The sequence below is a fragment of the Pyricularia oryzae genome, chromosome 1 (genome assembly GCF_000002495.2).
Source record: "Pyricularia oryzae 70-15 chromosome 1, whole genome shotgun sequence".
NCBI lineage: Eukaryota > Fungi > Ascomycota > Sordariomycetes > Magnaporthales > Pyriculariaceae > Pyricularia > Pyricularia oryzae.
The window spans coordinates 471,793-499,754 of record NC_017844.1 but is presented as its reverse complement, the minus strand read 5'-3'; the positions used below and the strand labels follow the sequence as shown (position 1 = coordinate 499,754).

Genomic DNA, 27,962 nt, shown 5'->3' with positions numbered 1-27,962 from the left:
GAGTCCCCGCTCGTTCTTTTTCGCCTCAAATACCACCTGCCTTGAGCTCTGTCCTTTTTTCCCTACTTGCGCAAAAGAAGAAGCTACCCCATCGTCCCCGACCCTGAAAAGCGGCGCCGATAGACAGCCAACAGACAGCCTCCCCCCAGTCTTTCCATCTCGAACAGCCATCAATATGGTGGAGCCCACAAAAGATCTAGAACTAGCCAGCCCCGGGAGCAGCCTCTCCCTGGCGGGTGGGGCGTCCTCCCGCAACAGCCGCTGGGCTGTGACGCTGCTGGCATTATCCAACGTCGTGACGCTGGCGGTGCTACTACGACCTGCTGGACCACATAAACAACAAGACTTCAACGACGCAGCAAAAGCGCGAGGTGCCCAAGGACCCCGGCTGGAACAGGGAGCACCTGAACCATTGTTGGGACTATCTGCGGCAGAACATCATGTGCGCGGCCGAGGTGAGAGGCGGACGAATAACAACTGGGGTTTGTTGAGGGGCGAGGGCGAGAGGATCCCGCTCAAGAAGGACAAGAGGGTCAATAGGTGGACGGGGCAGGTGGGTTGTTGGCTGCCAGGATGTTTGCCTGCGTAAATGGTTACAAATGTGTTGACAGCCCAAGACGGCGGCTACTGGCTTGTGAGGCAGTTGAGCTTGGTAACTGGGGTTGGCGTTGGGTCACATCGTAGCCAAGGTGCTTATTTATTATGTGATTTCAGGACCTGGGTGAGGGTGAAAGAAAGCTGGTCTCTAAACGAAGCCACGCGTTTAGTCAAGTTTTCATGTGTGCCTTTAGTAGTAAGTACCTGGGGGCTGAAAAGAAGAGAAAAAAATCACAATCAACGACGCGCTGGAGAGACGCGCCTAAATCCGGGGTTGGTGGGCCCATTTGCACGACCCCAGGCTTAGCCCCTCGCGATTCTGCCGTCCTCCGCCGCCTGCCCAATTGGCCAAAAGCCACTTGCGAGCGGCACGCCATCACATGGTAGAGCAGAGGCTTGGTCAGGAGAATGGGAAGCAAAGACGTCCCTTTGCAGACATAAAACAATCCGTTGTCGGGCAATTGGATTCGAAAAAGTAGCTTTTTTCTCTCTCGCGCCAGGTAGGTGAGGGCCGAGGTAGTCTAGTACTCATGTAGGTGACCACTGGGAATCCTTGGTGTTCTATGTTTTTGCTTGACTTTGCTTTTCTGGTGTGGAGTCAGTCAGGAGTGGCCCCTGACTGAATGACATGCCCATCAACTGTCTTTTCTGTAGCCAAAACTGGTAGGTTAGGTCTGCAGGCCATTAATTTTCAGAACTGGCTCACCTCAGCCTCACTTCCAATTCATATCTCATTCTGCCATTGTTATTATGTCTTGTGCGCAAAATCCCCACCAAACCTCAATTACCTTCCGCAAAACCCTCCCTCGTTTCATATCTCCTCAACCACATTGGACACCCTTCTAACCAACAATTACTCCCTCTTTTGATCCTCCGTGCATTTGGGCACATAAACTTTGGCTTCTGCTTTTTTCTTTTGGCAAGCAGCAGCTCAAAATGTCACCAGAAGCTCGGCATCAACTTTGCCAGGAGCAAGTGACTCTCACCCAAGCCTCTGACAATCTTTCTCGTCCTCGTTACCCGCAGTCGCCAGTGCCGCTCCCCGCAATATACATCAAGGCGATCGAGCGCTGGAATGCGGACAAGAGCTTCCAGGCCCGCGTGGAGTCGGTCTCTCTCAGCTCTTCGTCGGCAATGTCGCCCTCGGCCTCCAAGGACACCAAGGTGAAGTTTTCTTCTCCTTCCGCTGCCACGGTCCTCGGCACTGGCAAGACGACCGGCTCTGGAATCATCAAGAGGAAGAAAAAAGACAAGAAAGAGAAGGTCAAGGCGTCCAAGGAGCCCAAGAACACCAACGACTCCGGAATCACCAAGAGGAAGAAGAAGGACAAGAAAGACAAGGGCAAGGCGTCCAAGGAGCCCAAGAACACCAACGACTCCAAGGAATCACAAGAGGTTTCCAACACCGTCGTCAAGCTCGAGGGTCCGCAGAACATTGACAAATGGCACGCGTCTCTCAAGGCCACTCTCGGTCCTCTCCATCACTTTGTGACTCGGCAGTTCGAGGAGCTCGTGAGGCCCCCGGCGGAGGACGTGGCAGCTCGTCGCCAGTGGGATGCCGACAAGAAATCGGCCGGGAAAACCCTCAAGTCCTCGCTCGAGAAAGTCAAGAACCTACTGAAAGACAGGCTCGAAAAGTCTGTGCGAGACCGGAACGATCCCTACAAGTACTACAGTGCCGTAATGCAGGCCATGCGGGCCGAGGCGGACCGCAGCAACTTCACCTCGACGCTCGTCGAGCAGGTGTGCGACCTGAAGGTTGCCGACTTTGACAACCTCGCCGCCTATCAACGCCACACTCAGGAGCTCCGCTGCAAGCTGGCGCTGCTGGGCGCCTACCCCGGCGACCGCTTCATGGTCCTCGCCGCCGTCAACGGTCTGGGCACCACCAGCCTGACAGAGGGCATGCTGCGGGTGCTCATCGCGCCGCCGGCCAAGAGCGATGGGGTCAAGGACCCTTCTGCCATGAGCTCCATTCCCGAGTAGGGCTCGTGGGACGGTCTCATGCAGCTTTTGTCTACTGCCGCCACCGCCGGCGAGCTCGAGTGGCGACATAGTCAGGGTGGTGCTGTCGTCAAGAAGGCCGCGCCCGCAGGCGACGTCTAGCTTCGCCGGAACGGCCCGCAATTGAAACGGATGCCCATAAGCAGTGAGTGGTGCCATTTGTTCTCCAGGATCGACTTGGCGCAGTTTGTTGAGGTAGCAAAGTAGGGCTGTTACTGACGCCTGAAATTCCGTGTTAGTTTGCGGGTTAGGTTCCCTCTATCAAGATGGAAGGCCTCTTATACCTCGAGCAATGGCATCTTGTTCTTTCTTGTTCTTGCGCTTTCATTAGCCTATGGAATCCACAAGACTCTTGACAGCTTCAGGGGGTGGGCCTTGCGCATCACTTTCCATTAGCAGCGGTATATTCGGCAGACTCAGGGTGGGCTGTATGTGTCCCCATAGTTCTTTTAGTTGCCTTATTTAACAATTGATGGAAGATCGCTGGAATATCCATGGATTGTTGTGTCCAATGATATAATCTGTTTTCTTTTCTTGACTTCTGATTGTTTCAAACACTTTCCAGGAAAAGGCAACAGCTCTGCCTCTTTGTCTCTTTCTTTGGCTCTCGACAAATGGCGTATCCCGGTGGACTGCACTGTGGAGGCTTCTATACAATTTCTATGAAGAAGGTGGGTTTATTGGTGCTCACATACCTAGTCAGATGCAAATAGTCTTGGGCAATACCAAGTCACCAAGAGACGCAAAATTATGCTTTCACTTGGTTGCAAGCTATACAAAGACTGGCAACGTTGCAACGTTATACGATGAACTACGCACCTCACGTCACCCTTTGCCACGATCTCAAGGCGTCGTCCCCCATCGCCGCCAGGGGAGCCGGAACCCCGGGTCCAGAGCTGCTCGACCTTGATCTTCGTATAGCCGTACAGCCGCAGCCCCACCGTCCCGATCCCACCACATGGGAGGCCCGCGATCTGTAGCATTTTGTAACTAATTAAATTACATGGCAACTCCTCCGGACGTTAAGTTCCTACTCAACACATAATCTCAATCAAGCTCACCTCTGGTTTGCGCGGCAAAAAAAAAGCACAAAAGGCCTAGCCCGATCCCAAAAGATACTCTCATGACGTACACACTCGTTTGTGTTACAAAAGCTTATCAGACGCGCCCTCGGGGTCCCGAATCACGCAATACCAGCCACATATCCCGATATCGTCACCGAAGGAATGCAGAAAAAGGGGACAGTTCTGTGCCGCGTGGCTTCATGGCCGGAAACCCGGCCCATCGCCAGGCGGCTTCAGGCCCCACGCTCTGGATAACCCCCCATGCGCCAAGGCATCCGTCCGCCTTGGCGGGTGCTCACGACTGGCGCCGAGCCCGGTGGTGAACCCACACGGATCCCGGCCGATGATGTAGCTTCGCAGGGTACACTCGCGGGGATGATCAGAGATTTTTTTTTCATGTTGTTGTTTTTCTTGATTGGGTTTTTTTTTCATCTGACTTGCAGGGAAACTACGGTACGTTTTTTGCAATTGTTGGAAACCTATCAAGCCTATCAACAAGAAGACCTGGTCCGAAACAATGTAGGATTAACAATGGATGCCCCAGTCTCTCCCAATTTTGGGAATTGCTTGGCCGAGGTACATTGTAATCGGAAAAGGATTTGGTCTTGGCCTTCATCAGGGTCTGCCCACAAAGTTGGCTGTGGCTCTGAATAAAAAGGACAGTCGAGTCCTGTTGGTATTCAGAATCCCCAAGCCAATAAGCAATACTTTCCTATGGGGTTCACACCCAATTAAATGCAGTTTGTTTCAAGCTTTTGATCGTCTCACTTTTGTGAAGGAAAAAAAAAGAGGAGAGTGTCAGTAAAAGGTCTGCAGATAGCGAGTGATTAGGGCGAGGTTCTCCCACAAAACCCGCCCCCAGTGGCTTTTCTTTTTACCCCTGACGCGCACGAGATCCGATCCCCCCAACGATGGGAATGCTCCGCAAAGTCGGGCACTGGTTCGCGCCAGCAGCGGACAAGGCCGACGATGGGCGCGACGTGTGGCCGTCCCGGGCGGCGTTCCTCCTGGCGTCGATGGGCGGGTGCGCGGGCATGGGGAACCTGCTGCGGTACCCGTCGACGGTGTACAACAACTACGGGCTGCAGTGGTTCATCCCGTACCTGATGTGCATCTTCCTCATCGCGATCCCGGTGCTCACGCTGGAGATCAGCATCGGGCAGGCGTACCGCGGCGGCAGCGTGGTGGCGTTCAACAACATCAACCACCGGCTCAAGGGCACGGGGTTCAGCCTGCTGTACATTGGCTTCATCGTGGGGCCGTACTTTGTGGTGAACCTGGCGTGGATCATGACCTACTTTCGCTACAGCTTCCACAGCCCCCTGCCCTGGGCCGACGACCCCTCGGGCTTCTTCGACCGGGTGGTGGCGAACCCGGAACCCGTGGCCGGCAGCCTCAACGCCGACGGCACCGCCATCGAGAGCTACACGCGGTACGCGGCCATGGGCATGGTGGGCGAGACGGTGGGCTGGTGCGCCTTCACCTGGTTCCTGGTGTGGCTGTGCATCTTCCGCGGCGTCGGACTGACCGGCCGCGTCGTGTACTGGACCATGGGCCTGCCCATCGTCATGACCATCATCCTCATCGGCCGGTCCGTGTCTCTGGAGAACGCGGGCGAGGGCGTCAAGCTGTACTTTGCCACGTGGCGAGGCGAGCAGCTGGCGCGCGGCTCCGTGTGGCAGACGGCGTGCGGGCAGGTCTTTTTCTCCACCGGCGTGGGCTTTGGCTACTTTACGTCGTACGCGAGCTACAACAGGAAGCACTCCAACGCCGTCATGGACTCGTTCCTCATCATCCTGAGCAACATGGTGTTTGAGTGCACGGCGGCCTTTGCCGTGTTTGGCGTCGTGGGTTTTCTCCGCATGTTCCCGGAGCCCGGCGCCGCGCCCATCGGCGGCTTCACCATCGGCTTCCTGACCCTGCCCGCGGCGGTGGAGCAGATGCCCGGCGCCAACTTTTGGGCCATCGCGCTCTTCTTCACCCTGATGGTGCTGGGCTTCAGCTCGGCCTTTGCCATGCTCGACGCCGTGGTCACCCTGGTCATGGACTCGGGCGTCAAGCTGCCGCGGCCCGCCGTCGTGTCCTCGCTGACCGTCCTCTCCTTCCTGCTGTCGCTGCCCTACTGCACCGAGTTTGGCTACTACCTCCTCGACGGCGTCGACCGCTGGATCAGCGACGTCGCCCTCGTCTTTGTCGTCTTTGCCGAGTGCACCACGTCCACCTCGCTGTACCGCTGGCGCGACGTGGCCGGCCAGGTCGGCGCGAGGTCCTTTTGCCTCTACAACGTCGGCTACTTTGGCGGGCTCGTGTCTGGCGTCGCCGCCGGCATCGCGTCCAGGGCCGAGATTGGCGCGGGCGTGGGCTTTGGCGTCTACATCATTTTTGCTGCGGCCTCTGTGTTTGTGGGCAAAGTGCCAGACGCGCCAGTGCCGACCAAGTTTGGGGGGAATGTGTTTTTGCAGCGGTTTTATTACGTTGCTTTTTACTCGGTAAGAGGAAATCTACGAGCCCCTGAAACCCCCTGACCCGAGAGATTGTGGTTTTCTTTTACACGAGAAAGGCCAAAAAAAAGGAAGGGAAAAAAAAGGAAAAAAAAAACAAGAGAAAAGTACCATAGACTGACATGACTCTCCCACACCCTCCACTACAGGGCCACCAACTCACCAAGGACCTCAACGTCATAGTGGCGCAGGGCAACAACTGGTCCATCCCTGTGTTCTGGGCGCCGATGCTGCGCTACCTGTCGGGCCCCATCCTGGCCATCGTCTACGGCTTCAGCTACCCTACGTTCCACGAGAAAAAGGTCGACCCGCTGCACATCTTTGGCTTCTTCACCGGCCACGTGGTGCTCGCGCTCGCGCTGCTGGGCCTCGTGGCGCCGCGCTGGTTCGACGTGCTGATCCCGCCGCACAGGCGCGACGAGGGCAGGCACCCCTACGCGCCGCGCCTGACCATGGACCCGGACGCGCCGGCGCGCGACAGGACCCTGGAGGGCATGGACGACGGGACGGGGCGCCACAGAGCCGCAGAGCTGCGTGGGGACGATGACGCGGTGGCCGAGATGCAGGCTGCCAAGGAGGGGCATGGCGATGCAGCCCTGGGAACGACGGGGAGCAGGGCGACGGATATGGACGTGGTTGCGTCAAGCAGTTCGGGAGAAAGCCCCAGGGAGATTAACAAGCAGATTTAGTTTTTGGCTGGGTGGGGTTTTGAATATATTTTAACTCGAGTGGGGATTCCGTTTATTTTTTTGTCTTCTTTTTTTTCTTGTTGATCAAACTTTGTTGTCGTTCAACTACAGTAGACATCCAATCTAGACTCTTGGTGGGTTCTCGTACCCTTCACGCATGTCAACCTCGGATTGTGGGCACTTTACTTGCAATACTTTGTACCTACTGTTACGGATACTTACTATGTATGTTATCACATATGCCAAGAACAGGCTTGGCAAGATGCCCACCAACGTGTTTGGTGATGGTTCAAGTCCCCACAACAAAGAAAAGGACAAAAAAACCATCATGTTCGGTTGGATCTGCACCTTGGTGGCGAACGAGAACTAAGTAGATCAAATCATAGGTTCAAACAACCAAGCATTGGCCAAGGGATCAAAGCTGATCCGGAAACAAGCCTTGCAAGCTTTCCAGCTTGGTGAGTACGAGGTACAGTGTGTACGAAGTAAGGTGTTGATGTGATAAAAAAAAAGAGCAAAAATAAGAAAGATTAAGAGAAACAAAGGGTATCATCTATCAAAAACCGGACATGGCCTCCTGCAGTAAGTACCTTGTCGTCCTTATCCACATATACAGTAAACTCCGGCTACCCGGATGCAGCCAATGGAAACGCTTCCAGCTTGCATCTAGCCTCGCCATACGTATCCACACCTTAACTCCGGACACCCGGCTGCAGCCAATGAGAACGCTTGCAGCCGGAACAGCGGACGCTAGGTGGTATTCTATCAAGCCAAGACCTGCCTACTGTATCTGACTTCAAACAAATCTTAGACCTGACAGAAGGCTCCTTTGCCTTGGAGAACAACAGCCCGGCCGGCTAATGCGGAACCTGTGTGGAGGGTTGCAGTTGAAAAATAAGAGTGATTTGTGTGGCACACCGCAGTTGGAAAAAGCGTCATCGAGTGACGTTGTCTTCTCTTACGTATTAACCATCTCGTCCCGGAGTCATTCATTGCTCGCCCTTTTACTATATCGTATCTCTCTCTACGTAAGGCTGCAGTGGATATTGCCCGTACGTATATTTTAAGTTGCTCTACCTGGCACTTGGATTGGAGATCGATTGGGTACCGACGTATGTTCCATTCTTATCTCCCCACTTGCCGCTGGGTGTCAAAACGTTTTCCAACGTGCCAAGGGCCTCGGAGGAAAAAACCAATGGATTCTGTACAATCAATCCACGTATTCTGGGCGCCGAGAAACTGGAGACGGTAACCGCCTTGAAGGCTTCCCACTTCGCGCCACTTTTAATCCTCCAACGGCTCTTTGCTACAGGTGCTATCTACCGTAGTGGCACAACAATTACTCTATTTGTCCACCTTTTTACATGTAAAAAGTACAGACGTTGAACATCACATCACATACACGCCCCCTCAAACAGTGGACAATGGCTAGGCACAGTGCACCCTCGAGTAAGATACCCAACGCAATGGGTCTGCCAAGACTGGAGGCTGCCAAGAGGATGCTGTTCACAAGATATCGTTTTCTTTGCCGGCCTTCTTCATCGCACACCGGTGGTACATGGCTACGTAATATGTGAATTATCCCTGCTTTGAATCTTTTCGCCAGAAGATGCAAATGGAACAAAAACCCCCTCCGGAGTGACCTCTTTTTTTTCTCTTTGCTTTCAGTTGTTCGTTACTTTTTTTTTGTTTTTGTTTGTCGGCTCTTCACCATCCCATGTCTTGTTCCGCCCTGCTTTCCATCTAGAAAGCAAACAGACAAGGCTGAACCCCCCGAGAAGAAGAAGAAGAGAAGAGAAGAAGAAAAAGAAAAGACGAAAAAGACGATTTCCACCATGGGCAAGAAAAACTCCGACGACGCTGTCGTCCGAGTTTCGGGCCAGTCCAACGAACCGCTGTCCCGTCCGATCCACGCCCTCACAGTCGCCCAATTCCTCGAGGAGATCAAGGGCGACGCCGAAGATGGCCTCAAGCCGGAGGAGGCCAAGAGGCGCCTGGAGCAGTACGGCAACAATGACTTTGGCGAGGGCGAGGGCGTCTCTGCCATCAAGATTTTTGTTGCGCAAATTGCCAACGCCATGACTCTTGTAGAAACCCCCCTCTCTTTTTTGTTGGAATCTTGATGAAATCCCCCCGTCTGTAAGAATGTAGGAATTGCTCATGCGTTTTTTTTTCGCCGTTGCAGGTTTTGATTCTGGCCATGGCTGCCAGTTTCGGTATCGAATCCTGGATAGAAGGCGCCGTTATCGGTGCCGTCATCCTGCTCAACATCGTCGTTGGTTTCTGGCAAGAGTTCAAGGCTGCCAAGACGCTCGACTCTCTCCGGTCTCTGAGCTCGCCCACGGCTCGTGTTATTCGTGATGGCGCCAACATTACCATCCCCACGGCTGAGATTGTCCCCGGTGACATGGTTGAGCTCAAGACTGGTGACACCATTCCGGCTGATACCAGGTGAGTTTTGGAACATTGGCCATTGGAGTGTGGTCGTTTTTTTTTTTTTTTTCTTTTTTTTTTGTATATTTTTATCACATGCAACTGACAGATAATTCTCACCCTCAAAAGGCTCATCGAGGCAGTCAACTTCGAAACCGACGAGGCCCTCCTCACCGGAGAGTCTCTCCCCGTCCGCAAGGAGGTCGACAAGGTGTTTGACGACGAGACCGGTCCCGGCGACCGTCTCAACGTCGCCTACAGCTCCTCGACCGTCACCAAGGGACGCGCGCGCGGTGTCGTGTTCGCCACCGGTCTGGCTACCGAGATCGGCATGATCGCCGCGGCGCTCCGCGACAAAAAGTCCAAGCGCCGCCCCGTGAAGCGCAAGGAGGACGGCAGCGCGTCGCCGCTCCGCCACGCCCAGGCCTGGACCCTCACCTTTTCCGACATGGTCGGCCGCTTCCTCGGCGTCAACGTCGGCACCCCGCTCCAGCGCAAACTTTCCCAGCTCGCCGTCCTCTTGTTCTTTGTCGCCATCGTCTGCACCATCATCGTCTTGGCGGCAAACTTTTTCAGGCCCAGGCAGGAGGTTATTATTTATGCCGTCGCCACTGGTGTCAGTATGTTGCCTGCGTCCCTGGTCGTGGTTCTCACAATCACAATGGCTGCGGGCACCAAGCGCATGGTCCAGCGTCACGTTATCGTCCGTAACCTGAAGAGTCTGGAGGCTCTGGGTGGTGTTACCAGTAAGTTTTGTTTTGTCAAGAGAGAAAAAAAAAAAGGCCAACCTTCAGAGCCAATCGCTAACAGCTTCAAGACATTTGCTCCGACAAGACAGGTACCCTCACCCAAGGCAAGATGGTGGTCCGCAAGTCGTGGGTGCCAGGCCGTGGAACCTACAGCGTGGGCACGACCAATGAACCGTTCAACCCCACGGTTGGCGATCTCAGCCTGACCTCGAGGGAGCCGCGAGAAATCCCCAGCGACGAAAAGGACACGGGCAGCGCAACCTTTGACGCGGCGCAGGCGACCCAGGACCCCACGCTCCGGACGTACCTCAACATCGCATCGCTTGCCAACCTGGCCAACGTGCACAAGACGGGAGACGAATGGCACGCCCGCGGCGACCCCACCGAGATCGCGATCCAGGTTTACGCCTCGAGGTTCAACTGGAACAGGCTGCGCCTGGCCGGTGGCGACCAGCCCGAGTGGCGGCAGGTCACCGAGTTCCCGTTCGACTCGGACACCAAGAAGATGTCGGTCGTCTTCCAGCACGTCGCCAGCCACGACCTGCACGTCTTCACCAAGGGCGCCGTCGAGCGCGTCATCTCGTCGTGCGAGACCATCGCCATCGGGGGCGAGGACGGCGCAGAGACCAGCATCGTGCCCATCACCGACGAGCACGTCGCCGACATCATGAAGAACATGGAGTCCCTGGCCCGCATGGGTCTCCGCGTGCTCGCCTTTGCCAACCGCGAAAACGTCCGCGAGATTTCCGAAAAGGAGCAGCCCGAGCGCAACGAGTTCGAGGCCCACCTGACCTTCCGCGGCCTGATCGGCCTCTACGACCCCCCGCGCCCCGAGTCCGCCGAGAGCGTGCACCTGTGCCAGCAGGCCGGCATCTCGGTGCACATGCTCACCGGCGACCACCCCGAGACCGCCCGTGCCATCGCCATCGAGGTCGGCATCCTGCCCAAGACCCGCATGGCCGAGATCCCCGAGCGCACCGCCAAGACCATGGTCATGGCCGCCTCCGAGTTCGACAAGCTCACCGACGACGAGGTCGACGCCCTGCCCAACCTCCCCTTGGTCGTGGCCCGGTGTGCGCCCAACACCAAGGTCAGGATGATCAGCGCTCTCCACCGCCGCGGCAAGTTCGTCGCCATGACCGGAGACGGTGTCAACGACAGCCCCTCGCTCAAGTCCGCCGACGTCGGTATTGCCATGGGTCAGGCCGGTTCCGATGTGGCCAAGGAGGCTGCCGACATTGTCCTGACTGACGACAACTTTGCATCCATCCTGAACGCCGTTGAAGAAGGTAAGGCTTTTTAGCGTGCACAAACCTAAAAAGAAACTTTGTAATTGATCCAAGACCATTTGCTAACGTGGTACTCCACATCCAACAGGACGCCGCATGTTTGACAACATCCAAAAGTTCATCCTCCACGTCTTGGCCGAAAACATTGCACAGGCTTGTACCCTCCTTGTCGGTCTCGTGTTCAAGGACCACACCGGCATTTCGGTCTTCCCTCTCGCTCCCGTCGAAGTTCTCTGGGTCATCATGGTCACCTCGGGCTTGCCCGATATGGGTCTTGGCTTTGAGCTGGCCTCTCCCGACATTCTCACCAGGCCACCGCAAAACGTAAGTTGGAGCTGGATTTTATTTTTTTATTTTTTTGACAAAATCGCAAGAGGCTTGTACTAATTATATTTTTCTTTCCCTCTGCACAGCTCAAAGTCGGTGTCTTCACCCCCGAACTTCTTCTGGACATGACCGTGTACGGTCTCTGGATGTCGGCTTGCTGTCTGTCCGCCTTCGTCGTGGTCGTCTACGGTTTCGGCAACGGAGAACTCGGTGACAACTGTAACACCCAATACTCGCCCCAGTGCGAGCTGGTGTTCCGCGCCAGAGCCACCACCTTTGCCTGCCTGACCTGGTTCGCCCTGTTCCTGGCCTGGCAGGTGGTGCACCCGCGCCGGTCCTTCTTCAACCTCCGGTCCTCGGGCGGGCCCATCCTGACGCGCTGGATCCGCGACGTCTGGATGAACCGCTTCCTGTTCTGGGCCATCGTGGTCGGCTTCGTCACCATCTTCCCCACCATGTACATCCCCGTGGTCAACCACGAGGTGTTCAAGCACGAGGGCATCACCTGGGAGTGGGCCATCGTGGTCGTCGAGCTCATCCTCTTCTTCGCCGGCGCCGAGAGCTGGAAGTGGGCCAAGCGCGTCTGGCACCGCCGCCGCAGCGCCAAGAAGAACCCCCACCACGACAATGGCGACCTCGAGTCCAGGGTCTTTGGCATCTACCTGCAGGACAGCCCCAACCACCACGACGAGCCCCTGCGCCAGCAGCCTGCCAACGGCAAGCGCCCCAGCAACGAGGGCACCGGCAACGACTCGGGCGCGAGCACCCAGGAGAAGACTCAATGACGCTTGTTTTTTATTTTGTTGGCAGGTGGAATTCGTGAAAGAAGAAAATCAAAAATTTATACCCAAAAGTCAGTCGTCAATTGGCGTTAGTGGGCGTCGAAAAGCCCCGAGTATGTAATCAGTACCAACAGTCTGGAAAGAATAAGAAGAGAAAAAAAAGGAAAGAAAAAAAGAAAGAAAAAAAACAGAGGCAGGAAACATAGAAGGGGAATCCGGTCATGAGACCCGAGGCGGACAGATGGGAGGGCACTGCGGTACCACACCGCAGGTCACCCTCTACACCCAGTTCTAATATATTATGTTTAGGCACGTGGACGCTCAGAGTAGGAGCTGGCTCCCTGTGGATTTGATGGCCGAAGGATGCGGCAGGTTGTCTTGCAAAGGCCATGTTTGCTCTACAGGGTAGCGAAAAAAAAGTGTTTGTGGAGTTGTCTCGAGCGACCGGGTGAGTTCATTGTACTATAATTAAGACGACATTTGTCCGACCCTTCTAGATAGTTTTCATAGCACCCCTGTTCCTAAAAGAAGTTAAAACAAACACTTTATCTAATCCCAACGCCAGCCTCCTGGCCCTTTTGTTTAAGCTTGTCGAGGAATAAACCGTAACTGTCAAGCCTTTTGAACATTTTGTCCAGGCCTTTGACAAGAAGTTGGGCTTCTTCTCCACATTTGGCATCCATGTCCAAATTCTCCTTCCCGGGGCAGGGGAAACCCTTTGTGCCTGCCGCCGGCAAGCTGCTGCGTCGGTCGAGGCGCTCAAGGCAAGAGTCGTCAAAACATGAAAGGCAGCGGAGAAGCGCATCTCGCGAGGCCCGCTGGTTATACCAACAAGGCTACTTTTTATACTGGTAGATAAATCATGGAGATCACCACGCTTGCCAAATAAATCGGGCCCGGATCCCGTATCTCCAAAACAGAACATCATGCGTGCCCCGGTGCGGCCACAGCCCACCATTTCCCCAAACAAAAAAGACTAGGTGCCTTTTTCAACAGGCGCCCCGCCAACCATTGAAATGCCTCCTCCGCAGCACAGAAACGTCTGCCCGTGCGTGGTGTAAACCGGATGGTTGCGCATGGCAACACCGTCCCAGGACTTGCCCTTGACCTTGTCCTCCCTCCAATCCCAGTAAGCCTTGTCCTTGGGCTTGTCCGTGTTGTACCTCATGAAGAAGACCTTGTCGAGGACGTGATAGCGAGAATTGTTGCGAATCTTTCTCCAGGTGCTGAGCTTGTTGGGGCCGCCCGCTCCGCCCTCGGCCTTGTCCCCCTCCTTGCAGGGGACGCAGGCCTCGCCGGAATCGTGTGGGCTGGGAGCTGAAGCCCCTGCGCCGGCGATGGGTTGTGCATTGCCGCTGCCGGCCTGCGCTACGCTGTTCCCGTGCTGACTGGTGGGGACGCCGAGGACCGAGGTGCTCAAGGCGAGAAGGGTGAAAATGTGAAGGACTGAGAATTGCATGTTTAAACTGTTTTGCGTTTTATTATGGGTTGGAGGTTGGACGGTTTGATACGATTGAACGAAGGTAAAGCTATAGTTCCAGGTGCAAAAGGAAAACCTAGGACATGAAATGGATTTGGCAAAAGATGTTTAAGTGCTTGAAGAACATAGTTGTTTGTACCACTCTATCTTGTGTTTATCGATTGCCCTTCAGGGGGTGGTACGAGATGTCGCCTTATATATCGAGGCTCTACACCTCGTCCACCTCAAATGCCATGGATCCGGGATCTACGTGGTGAATCCTCCAGTCCTGGGGGTGCATAAGAACCTGGAGATTCCCGTGCTTGCTCAGGTGCGGAGCCGGATCCGATCATCTTATGCAGAGTGGTATGTCTGCTTGGTACGGCTGCGTCCAACAATGACCGCGCAGCTTGCAGGTGAATACAAAGGAAATGCGTACCTCTTATCTCATCTCTTACGAACCCAAGATGGCAAAGATATCCTCAAAGATGCATCGAAAAAAAAATAAGTTTAATTTCTTGCACTGGCTGATTTAGCAACAAAAAAGATCTGCCGGCGACACCGATTTATGCATGGTGGGTATGAGCATGGTCGCGGCTTGCCCGGACTCTGATCACATGGCAGGACAAAGCCGCATATACATAGTACCTTTCCAAATCACCAAAACTTGGCTTTTGCGGGCCGACATATCTGGAGAAGCCCATACGTCATCTAATACCCCGCGAGAGAACCCAAGTACAAAGGTAGGGCGTATACATAGTATGTTCTGTTTGTTTTACTTGTGCGATTCCACGAGTGCGGGGCCTCATGACTTTCTGTTTACTCCTGGCCTCTATGCAAGGTATCTCAACTACATCATTCGCCCTTGCCGCAGCATGTATAGTAGTTCCCGTGTCCACCTAGCTAGTAGCTGTAACAATATAATATTTATAGTTTGTAACCTATTACTAGTTCTAGTAGACTAGAACTCGGGATATTCGCGTCGGATAAATGCCGACACTTGTAACAAAAACACTGTCCCGATTGCTTATTTTGGCATTCCAGATCCCTCTCAACCCTCACAGATCTTCGAGTGCTCCGCGCTCAAGGCGAAAATGATCAAGACTCTAAAGGCGGTGGACAACTGCATTTTTGAACCAGGACTTTCTCCATTGAAGAGTTGATCAAGCCGAAGGAAAACACATCTCTACCTAAATATCTTGCAGTTCAAATGACCGGATAATTTCAATGGAGCGTTGTGAATGATGTCAGAGAGTTCGATACCCACGATACTTGCCTCTCGGATAAGAACCAAAGAGGCCATTTCAGGTTTCAATTGCAAAGAGTCAAAAAAAAAGGACGTGGACGGAAAATGTTCAATTACTATCAACCTCCTGCTATAAAAAGATCTGTCGGTGACGCCGATTGGGCATGCTGGGATATATATAGTAAATACAAGTCAGGGAACGACCGAGTTCCGGCACAAGCCTAGACCTTGTCCAGCTTGATTGACAAACTGTTAATCTATGAGTGATATTGGTGGGCACCTAGACCAGCATAGTATGAGTAGACTCTCTGCCGAGTCATGTCCTTTTGACATTGTCGTACCTATGTACCTACCTATGTACCTACCCTACCCATTTTTGGGTGATTCGTGGTACACTGGCCCATCTCGAGTGAGACTTGTGAGAAGGGGATGGGCAATCGCTCTCGCTCACAAGCAGCCGAACAAGTCCATCTTTGCCTCGTCAGCTCCAAGCGGCAGCCAATATAGGAAATGGAAGATTACATCCCTACCAAGCCAAGGGCTTTTATTTTATAGTGGGGCTGTGTATGAGGCTTCACGCATATAACATGAATGGAATGGGGAATCAGAGCAGTTTCATTATTTTTTGCTGGAAAGATAGATTTGGTATTGAGTATATATGATCCAGGCTAGAAAATAAAAGAGAGAGGATATCTTTGGTGCATGGAGGAAACCCGCGAGAAAATTATTATCTAGAAAGCAAAGAAGCCAGAACCCCCCTAGGTTCCTTCAAAGAACAAAAAAGGGTGCCGAACTTGGTTGCATTAAAGTGAGTCGAGTTGCCATGAGGGACGGGAAATCCCCAGCCCACCTTCCTTTTAATTAACCCAAGGATAACCAAGGGAAGAGAGGCTTGAGCAATCCACATATAAAAGAGAATAGAAACAAGCAACTAAACCCGCATCTAGACCTAGAAGATCTTCTTCACGAAACGCTTCCATGAGGGCATGGCAGCGAGCTCAGCCTTGTAGGCGTTGATCTGGTCCCAGTCGTGCTCACGACGACCAGTGTCGACGTCGATCTGCTCCAGCTTGAGACCACCCTCGCGCTTCCAGATGTAACCACAGGCCCAGAAGAAGAGAATGACGGGGACCGAGAGCCACTCCTGGAAGAATGACTCGGCGGTACCGACACCGGGCTTGTTGTAGGGGAAAAGAGCCGAGTAGAACTGACCAGTCTTTGTTAGTAAATATGTTCTAAATGCAGAATTTAGCGGACAAGTTCAGACGAGATACTTACAGTGGCAATCAGGACGAGGACACAAAGAATGAGGCCGATCCAGGAGCCGGTGACACCAAGAGCAGCCTGGAAAGGAATCTCGTCGAGGGTGTGACCCTGGGCCTTCCAGGCCTGACGGAAACGGATGTGGGCCAGGCAGATGGAGCCCCAGGTGAAGAGGGCAGCCAGGCCGGAAAGCGAAAGGAGCCAGCTGAAAACCTTCTCGGCACCAGCATCCAGGTTGAGGAAAGCAAGGGCACCGCAAGCGATAATTACGAAGACGGAGGCCAGGGGACGGCCAGACTTGTCAACGTAGGTGAAGACCTTGGGGGCGTAACCCTGCTGGGCAAGAGCGGTAAGGGTACGCGAGCCTCCGTAGACGCAAGAAACACCAATGGACAGGACGGAAACCAGGATGATGACGTTCATGAAGTGGTCGAATCCGACGAGACCGGCGTCCTTGGCAGCAATGACGAAGGGAGAGGTACCGTCGGCGTACGGGTTGGAGCTCAGGAGCCTGTCGTCGGTTGAAGATACCAGGAGTCCGACGAAGAACAGACCGAGGATGTAGAAGAGGGTGATACGCCAGAACACCTGCTTGATGGCACCGGGAAGGGCCTTGGCGGGGTTGGCCGACTCGGCGGCGGCGAGACCAACGAGCTCAGTGCCGGAAAAGGAGAAGGCAGCGGTGACGAAGACGGCGCAGAATCCCTTGAATCCGTTCTGGAACGCACCGGGCTCGTACCAATGCCTTGCACCCCAGTACGAGTCGTACTTGCCTCCCTTAGGGCCGCCGCCGAGGACGAGAACAAAAGCGATGATCATGAAGATGACTGCGAAGCGATGATTCAGGTCAGTTCCTAGATTCCACACCAGATAGAAATTCTCGTACAAGGTTGCCAAGGGGAGAGGAGCTTACCAATAGCCGAAAGCTTCAGGCATGATGACCAGAATTCTTCCTCAGCGTAACCAAGAGTGCCAAAGATGTTGATGATGATAATGGCGAACCACCAGATGAGAATCCATCCCCACAGCGGAACGGCTTGTGTGCCTTCCCAGTAGTTCAACGTTAGACCGCATACAGTAAGCTCGAGAGGAAGAACGACAGCCCACTGTTGGTTTCATTCGTTGGTTAGCCGGCCGTTCGCTTTTTGAGGGGGGGAAAAAAACCCGTATTGCTGCATGTGATCAGGCGCCAAACTCACTTGGAAAACATAGTTCCAGCCCATGGCGAAACCCCATGAAGGATCGATGAAGCGGACCGAGTACGTGTAGAAACCACCAGAGACAGGATACATGACAGCGAGTTCACCGAGAGCGTAGACGACGTTGAACATCATGACTCCGATGATGGCGAAGTCGATGAACACGGCACCGGGACCACCCTTGGCGAAGGCAGCACCGGAACCGACGAAGAAACCAGCACCGATAGAACCACCTGTTGAGCAGAATTGTTTCAGGTTAGCCTCTCTGCTTCCATATACCTCGTAGATTGCGTCGCATATACGTACCAATGGCAATCATGTGCAAATGGCGCTTCTTCATGGAGCGGTCGAGCTCGACAATGCCCTGGCCGTAGCTGCGGCACTTGAACGACTCGAGGTTGAGACCGTTTCGGGTGTAAAAGTTCTCCTCGCGGCCATCCATGGCCATGTCTTGGTGCGACGCATCAGGGGATGCGCCGTAGGTGGGAAGGGTACCGGAACCGACGGTACCCTTCTCGTCCGCCATATCGACTTTGGACGTCATGTCCTCTCCGAACCGTGTGTCTTTTTGTTTCGTGCTTCAAGAGAGACAAAAGGGAATGAAAGGGCACAAACTAATGGGCCGGGGTTGTCGCAGTCCACTAGGGATAAGGCTGCGATGCCAAAAAGGAAAGACGAGGGGGTGGCGAGCGGGTGAGGAAGAAAGGGGAGAAAGACCGTGAGAGAGAGGGACGGGACGGGGAGAGAAGAGGTCTTATTAAATCCCGTCGATCGCGGTACCGGGGGGGTGCAAGGCAGGAAGCACTCGAGAAACAAACCGTTTTACTGTGCATGCGAGATGACCCTGTCCCATGCACCGTGGCGATGGAGGGAAAAAAGGGAAGGCCAGTTATCAGTCGCAAATGCTTGCCATCTGGGGACCCGACCCTGGACGCACCACAAGCCTTCTTGGCAGTCCGTTTTTGGGGCAACCCTCCGAGCAGGCTGATGGGGCGAGGAAAGGGGCCTTTTGGGGGGACATCAATGGGAAAAATGGCATAACGCTGCTGTCGCCAAGACGCCTGGACTGGTGGGAGGAAGGGGGGGCTTCAATGAAATGTCTGGATAAGGCCCCTGGAGACTGGGCGACGATGGAAGATGGAGGGTAGCTAGGCTTGCTAGGTAGGCATACCACCCAACTGCGAACCAACGAGCCGCTAGGAATACAGTACCAGCTCCCAGACAAACCAGGTATTGCAATCATCGATAGCCACCGAAACGCGCGTATCTATGGGTGGGTGGATGGTGTCATCCTGTTAGTTGGTGCAAGCGGCGTGTGAACCGTACAATGCTTCTATTTGCTAATGCATGGAAGCCTTTCCGTGCCTTCCATGCTTTCTGCGGACCCCCCGCTTACGCCTTGGGTCGACCATCTTGCCCAGCAAATGCCAATGCCATGCCCGTCTTGCCGTCTTGTCAAACGAGCATGGTGTGCAAGGTCGCTCGAATCGTGATAGGGCATTGAGAAACTCATCCCACTGGCTAGATGGCTGAACAAAAAAATAAGATGTCAACATTATCGAAGTCTTCTTGTCTTGTCAACGGCGTGTCCGAGAGATAGGAACTGGATCGTATCCGAGAGGCCAGGCCATAATCGAGGCAAGAAAAAAGGATTGCCACCCCTGGTGACGATCCTGTTTAACGAGCAGACCATAGCCAGATGGATGGAAAATGAAAATGCGAGACCGGCCTAGGTGGCGACGGGTAGTGATTGAGCAGCAAATTCGCTGAAGCCGACCCCCAACAATGCAGGCCGCCGCCCGCCGCCTTTTGCCCGTACCGGCTGGTGGTATCTCTTGCCCAGAGTGCCGAGAGCTTGGCTGCATATATAACCCACCCATCGATACAGTCCTTCATGACAGCCCCTGCGGTCCCACTGGTCCAGTCCTCGGGGAAGACAAGGTTGTTTATCAGGTGCCCTGTCGCTTCGGTCCCTCTTCCCTGCTCGACATCTCCATTCGATTGGGCCTCATTCCCGCCGGCAGTGCCAAGATCTGAGGTGGGTCATGTCGGGGAGGACAGCCACCCGTGGGCTACCCCAGGTTGGGCAGGTCGCGAAAGAGACCAAGACATTGTGGAGTCAAGACCAAATTGGCTGTTTCTTGTTCCTGCTCAAGCTGGAAAAACACCTTTTTTTTTCGAGGGATATTGTCGCGTAGCCAATTGGTTACCACCAACGAATATTGGGGAAATAAGCTTGAGATATGACAAAGGAAGTGAGCTAAAGAAGACAAAAAGAAACAAAATAAAAAAATAAAAGAAAAAATCTGTCAGCCTGTCATCGTCTCACCTGGTCCCCTCCCTTGCTACCCCAGAACTCTAGCCTTTTTGCTGTGCCAGTCGGGTGCGCCATGTCCCTCTTCTCGGTGGCCAATTCGGGCACGTCTTGACGGATCCTATGCTATCGTATGCAATCTCTATCCCATCCCAACCAGTAAAGAGCTTGTATGGGACGGATAAGCTGCAAGGCCATATCGCCTTTGCTTGGCGAGCAAGGTGAGAGTACTCCGTACGGAGTCCAGTTGGTTTTGTATGTTGAGCCAAGAAAAAAAAGGACTGTACATACTTTTGTTCAAGATACTAGTTTGTCAGCTGCGTTACGAAGTTCTTCCATAGTGGCACGCTTCGTTTGAACCGGACCCTCTATTTTTCCCCATTGTTCAGCCTGACAGCCTGGTGCAGGGAGAGAATAAATGCTTGGCGATGATTTGGAAATGATGCGTGATCCCAGCCCACTGATAACGGTCAATTAGCCAGAAGCTTTTGTCAGTTCGATTGGTAAAACGCGTATTTGCTCGACCAACAACAATATTGGAAGTCTGGCGAACAACGTCAAGTGGGGTTGGGTTAGTGGGTAATGGATTTAACGCCTTTCAGGAAAGGTAGCCCGGTAAGCTGTGGTTTGTTGGTCGTTGGTTGGGGGTGGGCTGTTTCCAGCTGTGCATGTTGTGGTGTCAATTAAAATGTCGTCGTCGGGTTGGCTGTTTTTAGGTGCTATACCCACTGGGCGCAAACCCGCGACATATACGATACCACTATACCTGACATCTCGACATACGATTCAACTAGGGAATAAAAGGCAGGTCCATCTTGACGGCGCTGCAGCTCGCGTGCTCCCCCGGGCTGGAGGCGCCTGTTGGCTTGTTGGAATCTGACCTGACCCCGAACCCCAGTCAAAAAGAGTTGCTTGAGCAGCCCAGGCAGCCAGGGCTACAAGTAGCATTATCGCTAAAATAACGCCCCACCTAATCTTTTATCGTCGGGTACAACGGCAGGGTCCCCTTGACAGGTTCCGGACATTGGACGCAAAACCCCCGGGGTTGCATCACGCGAACCGAGACCTCACCTTTTGTGAAAAAAAAGGAGAAAACAATCAGTTCAGCTGAACTTTGCTTTGACAGAGGGGCCTCTGGGGCCCCATGGTCTGTAACGAATTAAGAAGCAAAAACAAGGTTATTTTTTTGGTGTTGCCGTTTTCCGATATCTCGACTCGCATAGGACACTAAAACAAGGAGGTAGGCAGAGAGTCCGAGGTGCAAGGAATTTGTTTGTTCTGGAAAAAGCATGTGGATGAACGGGCTGGCTGTCAACGTCAATTCGCTAGCGCCATGCAGTGCCGCTAAAGGCGCTAAAGCATCAGCAAATGCATGTTTATTGCACAGTCAAATTCACAAAACCGGCCTTGATCCATAATTCAAGGGCAATATTACTGTGCTGGTGCATCTGCTTCTTTCTGTCCGATTGGATCTTTGGCTGCCTCCGATCGGCATTTTGTGATTGCTACCCGTTGCCTTATGTTAGTAGTTTATAGTAACTCCTGCGGGCTGTCTCCATTACACATCGTACCTTATTTTGCACACGACCCGCACAAGAGCTTTCTTTTCTGCGTTCGTAAAAGGTGCCGCCAGAGTGACAGACATCAATTGCCTTTCCTGTCGAGGTCCTCCGGGGCTTATACGTAATCGCATTGATTCCCCAAGATTCATAATGACAGGCACTGACCCGGGGAAAACGTTGGGGAAGAATACGCCATTACCACTATACCACGTACCAGGACACAACTCTGGGGAAGCGGAGGTGGCGATTGCATCCACTGCAAAAGTGCCCCGACTGCCTCGTGAATCTCTGGTTTGTTGCCTACCTAGTTTAGCTTTTGAAATGTTCCACAACTAAGGCCGGTGTAGGTTTCTTTTACTTAAGAGAATCATCATTGCGGGATGCCAAGGCCCTGGCCTGGAGGATGCTCCTTTTACGTACCGTAGAAAAGGAACTTGTTACTACTATAATTCACGTGCAATCGAAATTTGTGGGGACGTCCTTTTGCAGGTTCTATTTCTTTTCTGAATTTATTGACCTGTGCTGATTTCTGAGATTGGAGAAGGCGGGGTTCATGCAGATGTTGATGCAAATGTTGGCCCATACCTTATTGTACTAGGTCTAACATCTAATTCCTTCGAAAATGGCAGGCACCAACCCAGGTCGGTAGACTGATGCGCGACGCTCCTTCCTTTTTTCACCTGCCTGCCTGCGCGGGCTCTTGCTTTGATTGCCTACCAGGTACCTAGGTAGTAATCACAGCCCGACCGACGGCCCGGTAGCGAAGAGCAAACATTTCCAATTAGGTAGGTACTACCGACCTAGGTACAGTGCCCAAGGGGCATGCGAAAGGCAATCCTTCATTTTTGATCCGTTTTTTGTCTCTTGGTCAAAAAGTGACCATCCAGTGTCGATTGGCCCTTTGCTGGCTTTTTTTCCCGTTTGGAGGCCCTCGTTGCTCTTCCCGGTCCGCTGCCGTCACCCGAATCCTCGCGCTTAATCTTTGGCTCAGCATCATCAGCAAACTCTCCTTCATCGCTCTCGTGGTGCTTTGCATCGCCGTCCAACATGTCAATGTCGGGCTTGTCCTCTTCTGCGAAAAGATCTCGCCAGGACCCGTTGAGCACACGCAAATCATCACCTTTGAGGCCAGCGTCATAGGCCTGCTTCATCAGCCGCATGCACTGCGACAGAGACAGAATTTTGGGTTAGCAACGATCCGTACATCACACGAGCATGTCTTCAAAGCTGTCTTGTGCGCTCGGAGGTTCTGCAGCTCTTTGGGGTCGCGCATATCTTCTCAAGACACTCGAGTCGCGCAAACACAAAAGCAAGAAGCACAGCTGAAGCTGGGAACGGGGCCAGACTCACCACGCGCCTCCGTTCGTCAAAGTCGAACATGGGTGTAAAGTATGTTCCACTTGCTCCCCCTCCTCCGACACCCCCCTCTTTTTTGACACGAACTGCCCCAGCTTTGTGCTTACCTTGCTCCGTCTTGACCCCAAAGTCGTGACCGCTGACCATGACGACACCCGCTCTCCGAAGTTCCGCCTCGGGCGCCTTCCAAGGCTCATAGATGTACTTTTTATCCAATGACGCGAGCTCCGGAACCCATTTGCGAATAAAGGTCCCATCTGGATCCCATTTTTTGCCGAACGAGATGGGACTATAGCATCGGAAATACTGGGAGAAAAAGGCTGTGCAGCTCAGCCATTGCCAGTTACCTGCGTTGCATGCCGGCTCGTGGTCCAACAGCAGCTCCTCGAACACATCGAGTCCACGCTCCCAGGACACATAGCATCCTCCTCGGGTTAAAAAACACGCCACGCTATGACGACCGAGATGGTGTATCCATCCCTCTACTCGCAACTGTCGCATCAGCGCATCGATCCAGGGAAAGCCTGTCTGTCCTGCCTCCCAACGTCGAAACCAGCTCTCGGCCTGCTCAGAGTCTACCTCATACTCAAACTTTCTGAGAACTTGTCCAGATACTGCATTATCTTCAACATGCGAAGGCAAGTGCCATGGGATGAACCTGCAGTGCGCGTTCCCCGCGGTCTGGCTGAAACAGGGCCCTATTGCAGCCTGCGCAGCGAAATACATGTCTCGGAAGAGCAGTTGGCCTGTCAGGCTTTCCGGCGGTAGAGACGCCCCCTTCTTCTTGGCTTGATTGTAGGCATCTACCGTGTCCTGAACGCGGTGATAGAAAAGACGTACCGACAAGGACCCGAAATGCATCGCCGGTGACAGCAGAGTGGTCGACTGCGGCTCAAATGCCGCCGGGCTGGTTTGAGGTTTGCGGAACGTTGCCGTGTAGACTTGGTTCTCAATTATGGCATCAAGCTCCCTCAGTGCAAGGCTCTCACCACCCTTGTACGGTGTTGTTGCTGGAGGGTACCCCAGCTCCTCTAGCGTCTCGATGGCAAAGTCGCCATTCGGACCTGCAATTGCCCCATATGCCTTCTCTTTGCCCTCACTGCGCCACTTGGCATTGTAGTCCTGGCCAACATCTGGCAGGTCGAGATTGAAATCTAACGGCATCTCACCGGGATCCGGCAGAGCCTTGGGAGCCGGAATGGGCCGCGGTATAGAGCCAACCTTGGCACCGACAGTTCGTAGCCGTGCCATGGACATGGTCGGTTCTCCGCCATTGGCCTTGACAATGGCATCGCTGTCCCATAGTGTTCGGCCATATCGCGTTATAACCTTGACCCCAGCAGCCTGGGCAGCTTTCTTAACGACCTCATCGCGCTGACGTGCGTAGGCGTCTGTATCCTTCTCAAATACAAGATGCGTCACCTTCCAAGCCTTGAAGAGCTTAGGGAAGAGGGATTGTGGAGCCTCTCGAAGCACAAAGAGCTTTGATCTTGGATTAAGATTGGTTATGGATGCCGAAAGGTCATTCTGGCAGTCCAGTCTATGGCCAATGCGTCGTATCAGTGCTGATACCCGCGAGGAAATACTACGTCTACGGTAGGTAGCTCGGCCATGCCGTTTCGTGCGTGCCACTTACAAATACTGCCAGCGGTTAAGGCCGCCTCTGGACCGGTAGACATAATGCGGATCCCAGGTGAAAATAGGCCACAGAACAGCCGGGTCAAGGTCCAAAGCCGCCTGCAAAGCTGGGGAGTCGTGGAGTCGCAAGTCGGTGCGAAACCAGTAGATCACTCTGGCGCTTCCCATGGCGACTGAGCTGTGGCGTACGCAATTGTGCCGTCAGACTGAGCAAAGAACGGCCAATACGGTTGGTTGCAGAAATTGAGATGGAGTGGGAAATCATTGTTGTAGTACCGTGGTTCAGCCGAGCCCCACGATCCATGGCAAGCGCATCGAGATGGAGTTTAGTCTATGGGGGCGGGGTTTTGCTTTGACGCACCAGATCAATGACGTAAAAACAATTGATCGCTCTTCGAGAAGCAATTGTATGAATTTTCACTATCCACACACCCACGTGAGGTTGGATAAGGAGCTAGCACCTATTAAGGTTGAGGATTACGGAGCATGCCGGTGGGCTGCTTTCGCAGTACGTACCGGTACTGTGCATACTTCTGGGGAGACCTTGGGAAGTGATCTCGTTGGACGTACTGTGAATATCTGCCTTCGTGAGTTGGGCAGAATTTGGGTTTGGAAAGTGCCTAGGTATAAAGTTTTTTGTAAATGGCCTGTGACACGATCGAGGATTGTAAGTTTTAACGGTCAAAAACCCCCCTCTTTCGCATCCCCCACGTTTCATCTCGGGACTGGTTTCCCTTCCAGTCAAACAAAGGAAGCATTGCCACCACAGCGTCTGGTATGCTGTTTTGGTGGAAACCGTAAATAGCTTCAAATATATCGATACTGGTATCGATTTCTGGGTACCTCCTCATCCTCTGCAATCATGTCAAGCCAAGCCTCCTCTTCAAAGGCTTCGGCTGAGCAAGCTAAAGCTTCATCCAACCGCAAACGTAAAGCGAAAACGACCAGCCAGTCGGGGCGCCCCAGCAAGCGTCCAGTCAACCAAGCTTCCTTGGATCAGTCCATGAGCTCGTCTTCCACGGGCGATCCGGCACTGCGAATGCAGCAGTACGATTACCACATTGAGGATGATGATGAGGATGAGGATGATGAGGAAGAGGACGAGGAGCTGCAAAATCGCGGCCACTTTCCACCCGAAATCATGCCGATAGTTCTTGGAATTTCGCGGGCTCTGGAGCAGGCAGCCAGGCAGAACAGAGCTTGGCGGCGCCAGCAAGATTTGATCGAGGAGGTGGCTGACGAAGTATTTTACATGTATAAGCTTCCGGAGGGGCAACGGCCAAAGGGCAGCTTCCTGGACGTGGTGGATATGGTGGCGGAAACCGAAGACGATTGTAGGATTTGGAAGGCGTTGCCGAATGCTGCGGCGAAGAAGGATCATCTCGAACGTTTGCTGGGGTTTTCATAAACCTAGCAGTTGAGCATTCCTTTCTGTTCTTGCGATGTTGTACGATGAAGAAAACAACTATTTGCTGTACAATTGTTATATTCTCTGCCGGCTTGGAGAATGAAAGTGCCAAAAACAGTCTAGTCTAGTTCTATCTAGAAGCTTGCTTACAACCTACCTAACCTGCTTGACTAGGCTAGACTGTTCACAGTTGCTCCGGCCAATCCACGACGACAAGTTTCGCCGTTGGACTTTGGACACGCTCAAGAGTCATCAATGAATTATATTGTCAATAGTTTCATGTCTCGGCAGCCTAGGCTTTCACACCCGGCGGGCGCCTTTTTTTTTTTTTTTTTTCTTCTGGTTTTTCCACGCAAGCGGGCCGGCCTAATTTGCAGGTGCATCGTGGCAGACAACCTCTGCATTGTTTCCAGCAGGATCAATCACGAACGCGCCATAGTAAGCCGGCCCGTAGTGCGGCCTCGGTCCCGGGGCCCCGTTATCCTTGCCACCGGCCTTGACCGCAGCAGCGTGGAAAGCATCCACCTGGGCTCGGTCTGAGCGACAGTATTAATATTTGCATGTCGGTATATGATCCCTCAAAAAAAAAAAAAAAAAGAAACGAAGAAAGAAAGAGGCGTGCTCACCACCGCGAAATCCGACGTGCGTGTTGGTGTTGGCCTTTTCGGCCATGCCGGTGATCCAAAAGTCGGAGTGGGCGCCGCTGCCGAGCCCGACGGCCGTGGTGCCCGAAGCGGTGGGGAAGCGCATCATCTCCTTGTAGCCGAGGGGGGCAAGTGCGGCCGTGTAAAAGGCGACCGTTGTGGCGAGGTCTGTCTCGGCGACTTGGATGCCGACGTGGTCGATGGGCATGTTGAAGACGGTGGGTTGATAGTGTGGATATGGAAATGTACCTAGTTTTGCCGGTTAGGTAAGTTTGATAGGGGACCTAGGCATTCGAGGCTGCAAGTGAGAAACTGACCAGAAAAGTACAAGTGTTTGCCGTCTAGTGGTGTTGTCGATATGTACAGGGCACCAGTGGCATCAACAGAGGCGGGCGACTGGATGTAATTAAATAGTCAAAAGTATCCTGTGCTGTCCGTTTACACAGGGCGCGGAGATCCACGAGGCTTCTCCGAGCCAAACGCCGAGCTGGAAATATCTTGCAGTCGAACTTTTGACAGTTGTTGGATCAGGTGACCGCCCGTCAGCCAGGCAGCAGCCAAGATTGATCCTCCTACCACGCCAGAAGACAGATTCTGGCCATCACAAAAGGGACCTACCTTAGGTACCTACCTAGTATATTTGTTACGACCAAAGCGTTGGGCAGGTACCATGGAGGCCATGGAGCTGCAACCCTCGTCCAAACTAAATACCGGCATTGATTGCCAAATAGGCGTGCATGCATTTATTTCTTTTGGAATGAGCATGATGTTAGAAGAGACCTGCTCAATTATGAAATTTAATGGCTATAAACTTCCTGTTCCCTCCGACGTCGTCACAGTTTTACCGTAAGGTAAGCTTTACCAAGCTACCTACTTATTAAAAGTATATTGGGAGAAGAAAAATCCCTAACGCCTAGCGCTAGCAGTTTCCCTGGTCCTCGCATTACAATAGACATTTACCAGCCCAACTTTGCAGGATTGTAACGCTCCTTCTCGCCCTTTAACACTCGCAGAGATGAATAACCGCGGACAACTCCCCTAGTGTTTCTTGGACTCTGCAGTCATTTAGACCCTATAAAACGAGTTAGAAGGAACCTATACTACAGTATGCTTGGGAATATTGCATCATCTTTGGTCCACTTACTGGTGGTTCGCCGATGCAACTTTTTGTGCATGCTGCCCTGATTGTGACGCATGGATCGGCTGGGGGCGCAGGTTTTGCAGGTTTTGCAGGTTTCGCAGGTTTCGCAGGTTTCGCAGGGTTCGCAGGGTTCGCAGCTAAGACGCTGGTGGTCATGGCGGCGAAGAGAATAATAAAGAACTTCATATTTGCTCGTCAAGAGGAGTTATAGAACGGTTTGTTATAACGAAGGAGGGAAATGGATAGTTTGGTTAGCCAATCAAATGAGTGATAGTAAAACTTGCCAAGCCATAGAAG

General features: G+C 53.2%; 12 protein-coding genes across 14 annotated transcripts; 6 read left to right on the top strand and 6 right to left on the bottom strand.

Annotated features, from left to right (window-relative positions):
- Positions 1–175: 175 nt before the first annotated feature.
- Positions 176–638, top strand: MGG_02077 (uncharacterized protein; the record flags this gene model as incomplete). The annotated part of the gene is made up of 2 exons (XM_003708797.1): positions 176–553; positions 612–638. 2 exons carry the CDS (start codon positions 176–178, stop codon positions 636–638), a joined length of 405 nt encoding a protein of 134 aa, XP_003708845.1.
- Positions 639–1,507: 869 nt separating this feature from the next.
- MGG_02076 lies at positions 1,508–3,087 on the top strand (the record flags this gene model as incomplete). Of its 2 annotated transcripts, XM_003708795.1 has the most annotated exons (3): positions 1,534–1,866; positions 1,945–2,746; positions 2,841–3,087. In XM_003708795.1, 2 exons carry the CDS (start codon positions 1,534–1,536, stop codon positions 2,581–2,583), a joined length of 972 nt encoding a protein of 323 aa, XP_003708843.1. The 2 variants fall into 2 exon arrangements, with proteins under 2 accessions (XP_003708844.1, XP_003708843.1); XM_003708796.1 differs by lacking the exon at positions 2,841–3,087 and having other exon boundaries at positions 1,508–2,583.
- Positions 3,088–3,296: 209 nt separating this feature from the next.
- Positions 3,297–3,882, bottom strand: MGG_16030 (uncharacterized protein; the record flags this gene model as incomplete). The annotated part of the gene is made up of 2 exons (XM_003708794.1): positions 3,421–3,882; positions 3,297–3,315 (listed from the first exon to the last, which is right to left on the bottom strand). Exons 1-2 carry the CDS (start codon positions 3,582–3,584, stop codon positions 3,297–3,299), a joined length of 183 nt encoding a protein of 60 aa, XP_003708842.1. The 5' UTR covers positions 3,585–3,882.
- MGG_02075 (sodium-dependent noradrenaline transporter) lies at positions 3,652–7,305 on the top strand. The gene is made up of 2 exons (XM_003708793.1): positions 3,652–6,154; positions 6,316–7,305. Exons 1-2 carry the CDS (start codon positions 4,577–4,579, stop codon positions 6,853–6,855), a joined length of 2,118 nt encoding a protein of 705 aa, XP_003708841.1. The 5' UTR covers positions 3,652–4,576; the 3' UTR covers positions 6,856–7,305.
- A 589-nt stretch (positions 7,306–7,894) lies between these two features.
- MGG_02074 (potassium/sodium efflux P-type ATPase) lies at positions 7,895–12,666 on the top strand. The gene is made up of 6 exons (XM_003708792.1): positions 7,895–8,942; positions 9,041–9,306; positions 9,418–10,034; positions 10,106–11,326; positions 11,415–11,650; positions 11,740–12,666. The coding sequence occupies exons 1-6, from the start codon at positions 8,691–8,693 to the stop codon at positions 12,436–12,438; spliced, it is 3,291 nt and encodes a 1,096-aa protein (XP_003708840.1). The 5' UTR covers positions 7,895–8,690; the 3' UTR covers positions 12,439–12,666.
- A 745-nt stretch (positions 12,667–13,411) lies between these two features.
- Positions 13,412–13,894, bottom strand: MGG_02073 (uncharacterized protein; the record flags this gene model as incomplete). Its single annotated transcript, XM_003708791.1, has 1 exon — positions 13,412–13,894. One exon carries the CDS (start codon positions 13,892–13,894, stop codon positions 13,412–13,414), a length of 483 nt encoding a protein of 160 aa, XP_003708839.1.
- A 1,804-nt stretch (positions 13,895–15,698) lies between these two features.
- Positions 15,699–19,417, bottom strand: MGG_02072 (amino-acid permease inda1). The gene is made up of 5 exons (XM_003708790.1): positions 17,909–19,417; positions 17,603–17,835; positions 17,317–17,509; positions 16,419–17,230; positions 15,699–16,347 (listed from the first exon to the last, which is right to left on the bottom strand). Exons 1-5 carry the CDS (start codon positions 18,144–18,146, stop codon positions 16,090–16,092), a joined length of 1,734 nt encoding a protein of 577 aa, XP_003708838.1. The 5' UTR covers positions 18,147–19,417; the 3' UTR covers positions 15,699–16,089.
- MGG_16029 (uncharacterized protein) lies at positions 19,388–19,639 on the top strand (the record flags this gene model as incomplete). The annotated part of the gene is made up of 1 exon (XM_003708789.1): positions 19,388–19,639. One exon carries the CDS (start codon positions 19,388–19,390, stop codon positions 19,637–19,639), a length of 252 nt encoding a protein of 83 aa, XP_003708837.1.
- A 2,393-nt stretch (positions 19,640–22,032) lies between these two features.
- MGG_02070 (uncharacterized protein) lies at positions 22,033–26,129 on the top strand. Its single transcript, XM_003708786.1, has 2 exons — positions 22,033–22,867; positions 23,003–26,129. Exon 2 carries the CDS (start codon positions 25,335–25,337, stop codon positions 25,878–25,880), a length of 546 nt encoding a protein of 181 aa, XP_003708834.1. The 5' UTR covers positions 22,033–22,867; positions 23,003–25,334; the 3' UTR covers positions 25,881–26,129.
- Positions 22,240–24,739, bottom strand: MGG_02071. 2 transcript variants are annotated; one of them, XM_003708788.1, is made up of 3 exons: positions 24,471–24,739; positions 22,829–24,374; positions 22,240–22,641 (listed from the first exon to the last, which is right to left on the bottom strand). In XM_003708788.1, exons 1-3 carry the CDS (start codon positions 24,638–24,640, stop codon positions 22,318–22,320), a joined length of 2,040 nt encoding a protein of 679 aa, XP_003708836.1. In that variant the 5' UTR covers positions 24,641–24,739; the 3' UTR covers positions 22,240–22,317. The 2 variants fall into 2 exon arrangements, with proteins under 2 accessions (XP_003708836.1, XP_003708835.1); XM_003708787.1 differs by lacking the exon at positions 24,471–24,739 and having other exon boundaries at positions 22,829–24,459.
- On the bottom strand, positions 25,896–27,033 carry MGG_02069 (glyoxalase/bleomycin resistance protein/dioxygenase). Its single transcript, XM_003708785.1, has 3 exons — positions 26,842–27,033; positions 26,507–26,773; positions 25,896–26,416 (listed from the first exon to the last, which is right to left on the bottom strand). Exons 2-3 carry the CDS (start codon positions 26,730–26,732, stop codon positions 26,247–26,249), a joined length of 396 nt encoding a protein of 131 aa, XP_003708833.1. The 5' UTR covers positions 26,733–26,773; positions 26,842–27,033; the 3' UTR covers positions 25,896–26,246.
- Positions 27,034–27,524: 491 nt separating this feature from the next.
- MGG_16028 (uncharacterized protein) lies at positions 27,525–27,821 on the bottom strand (the record flags this gene model as incomplete). Its single annotated transcript, XM_003708784.1, has 2 exons — positions 27,525–27,596; positions 27,669–27,821. The coding sequence occupies 2 exons, from the start codon at positions 27,819–27,821 to the stop codon at positions 27,525–27,527; spliced, it is 225 nt and encodes a 74-aa protein (XP_003708832.1).
- Positions 27,822–27,962: the final 141 nt, after the last annotated feature.

What these genes read in the sequence shown, in the direction of transcription:
- MGG_02075 (XM_003708793.1), top strand. Translation starts at nt 4,577, where the DNA reads ATGGGAATGCTCCGCAAAGTCGGGCACTGGTTCGCGCCAGCAGCGGAC. An exon ending in ATTACGTTGCTTTTTACTCG is followed by an intron (nt 6,155 to 6,315) that starts GTAAGAGGAAAT and finishes CCTCCACTACAG; the next exon opens with GGCCACCAACTCACCAAGGA.
- MGG_02074 (XM_003708792.1), top strand. Translation starts at nt 8,691, where the DNA reads ATGGGCAAGAAAAACTCCGACGACGCTGTCGTCCGAGTTTCGGGCCAG. An exon ending in GGCTCTGGGTGGTGTTACCA is followed by an intron (nt 10,035 to 10,105) that starts GTAAGTTTTGTT and finishes AACAGCTTCAAG; the next exon opens with ACATTTGCTCCGACAAGACA. An exon ending in TCACCAGGCCACCGCAAAAC is followed by an intron (nt 11,651 to 11,739) that starts GTAAGTTGGAGC and finishes CCCTCTGCACAG; the next exon opens with CTCAAAGTCGGTGTCTTCAC.
- MGG_02072 (XM_003708790.1), bottom strand. Translation starts at nt 18,146, where the DNA reads ATGACGTCCAAAGTCGATATGGCGGACGAGAAGGGTACCGTCGGTTCC. An exon ending in GCTGGAACTATGTTTTCCAA is followed by an intron (nt 17,510 to 17,602) that starts GTGAGTTTGGCG and finishes TGAAACCAACAG; the next exon opens with TGGGCTGTCGTTCTTCCTCT. An exon ending in CCTGAAGCTTTCGGCTATTG is followed by an intron (nt 17,231 to 17,316) that starts GTAAGCTCCTCT and finishes ATCGCTTCGCAG; the next exon opens with TCATCTTCATGATCATCGCT.
- MGG_02071 (XM_003708788.1), bottom strand. Translation starts at nt 24,640, where the DNA reads ATGGGAAGCGCCAGAGTGATCTACTGGTTTCGCACCGACTTGCGACTC. An exon ending in CTTAACCGCTGGCAGTATTT is followed by an intron (nt 24,375 to 24,470) that starts GTAAGTGGCACG and finishes CATTGGCCATAG; the next exon opens with ACTGGACTGCCAGAATGACC. An exon ending in TTGACGAACGGAGGCGCGTG is followed by an intron (nt 22,642 to 22,828) that starts GTGAGTCTGGCC and finishes TCTCTGTCGCAG; the next exon opens with TGCATGCGGCTGATGAAGCA.
- MGG_02070 (XM_003708786.1), top strand. Translation starts at nt 25,335, where the DNA reads ATGTCAAGCCAAGCCTCCTCTTCAAAGGCTTCGGCTGAGCAAGCTAAA.
- MGG_02069 (XM_003708785.1), bottom strand. Translation starts at nt 26,732, where the DNA reads ATGCCCATCGACCACGTCGGCATCCAAGTCGCCGAGACAGACCTCGCC. An exon ending in GCACGTCGGATTTCGCGGTG is followed by an intron (nt 26,417 to 26,506) that starts GTGAGCACGCCT and finishes ACTGTCGCTCAG; the next exon opens with ACCGAGCCCAGGTGGATGCT.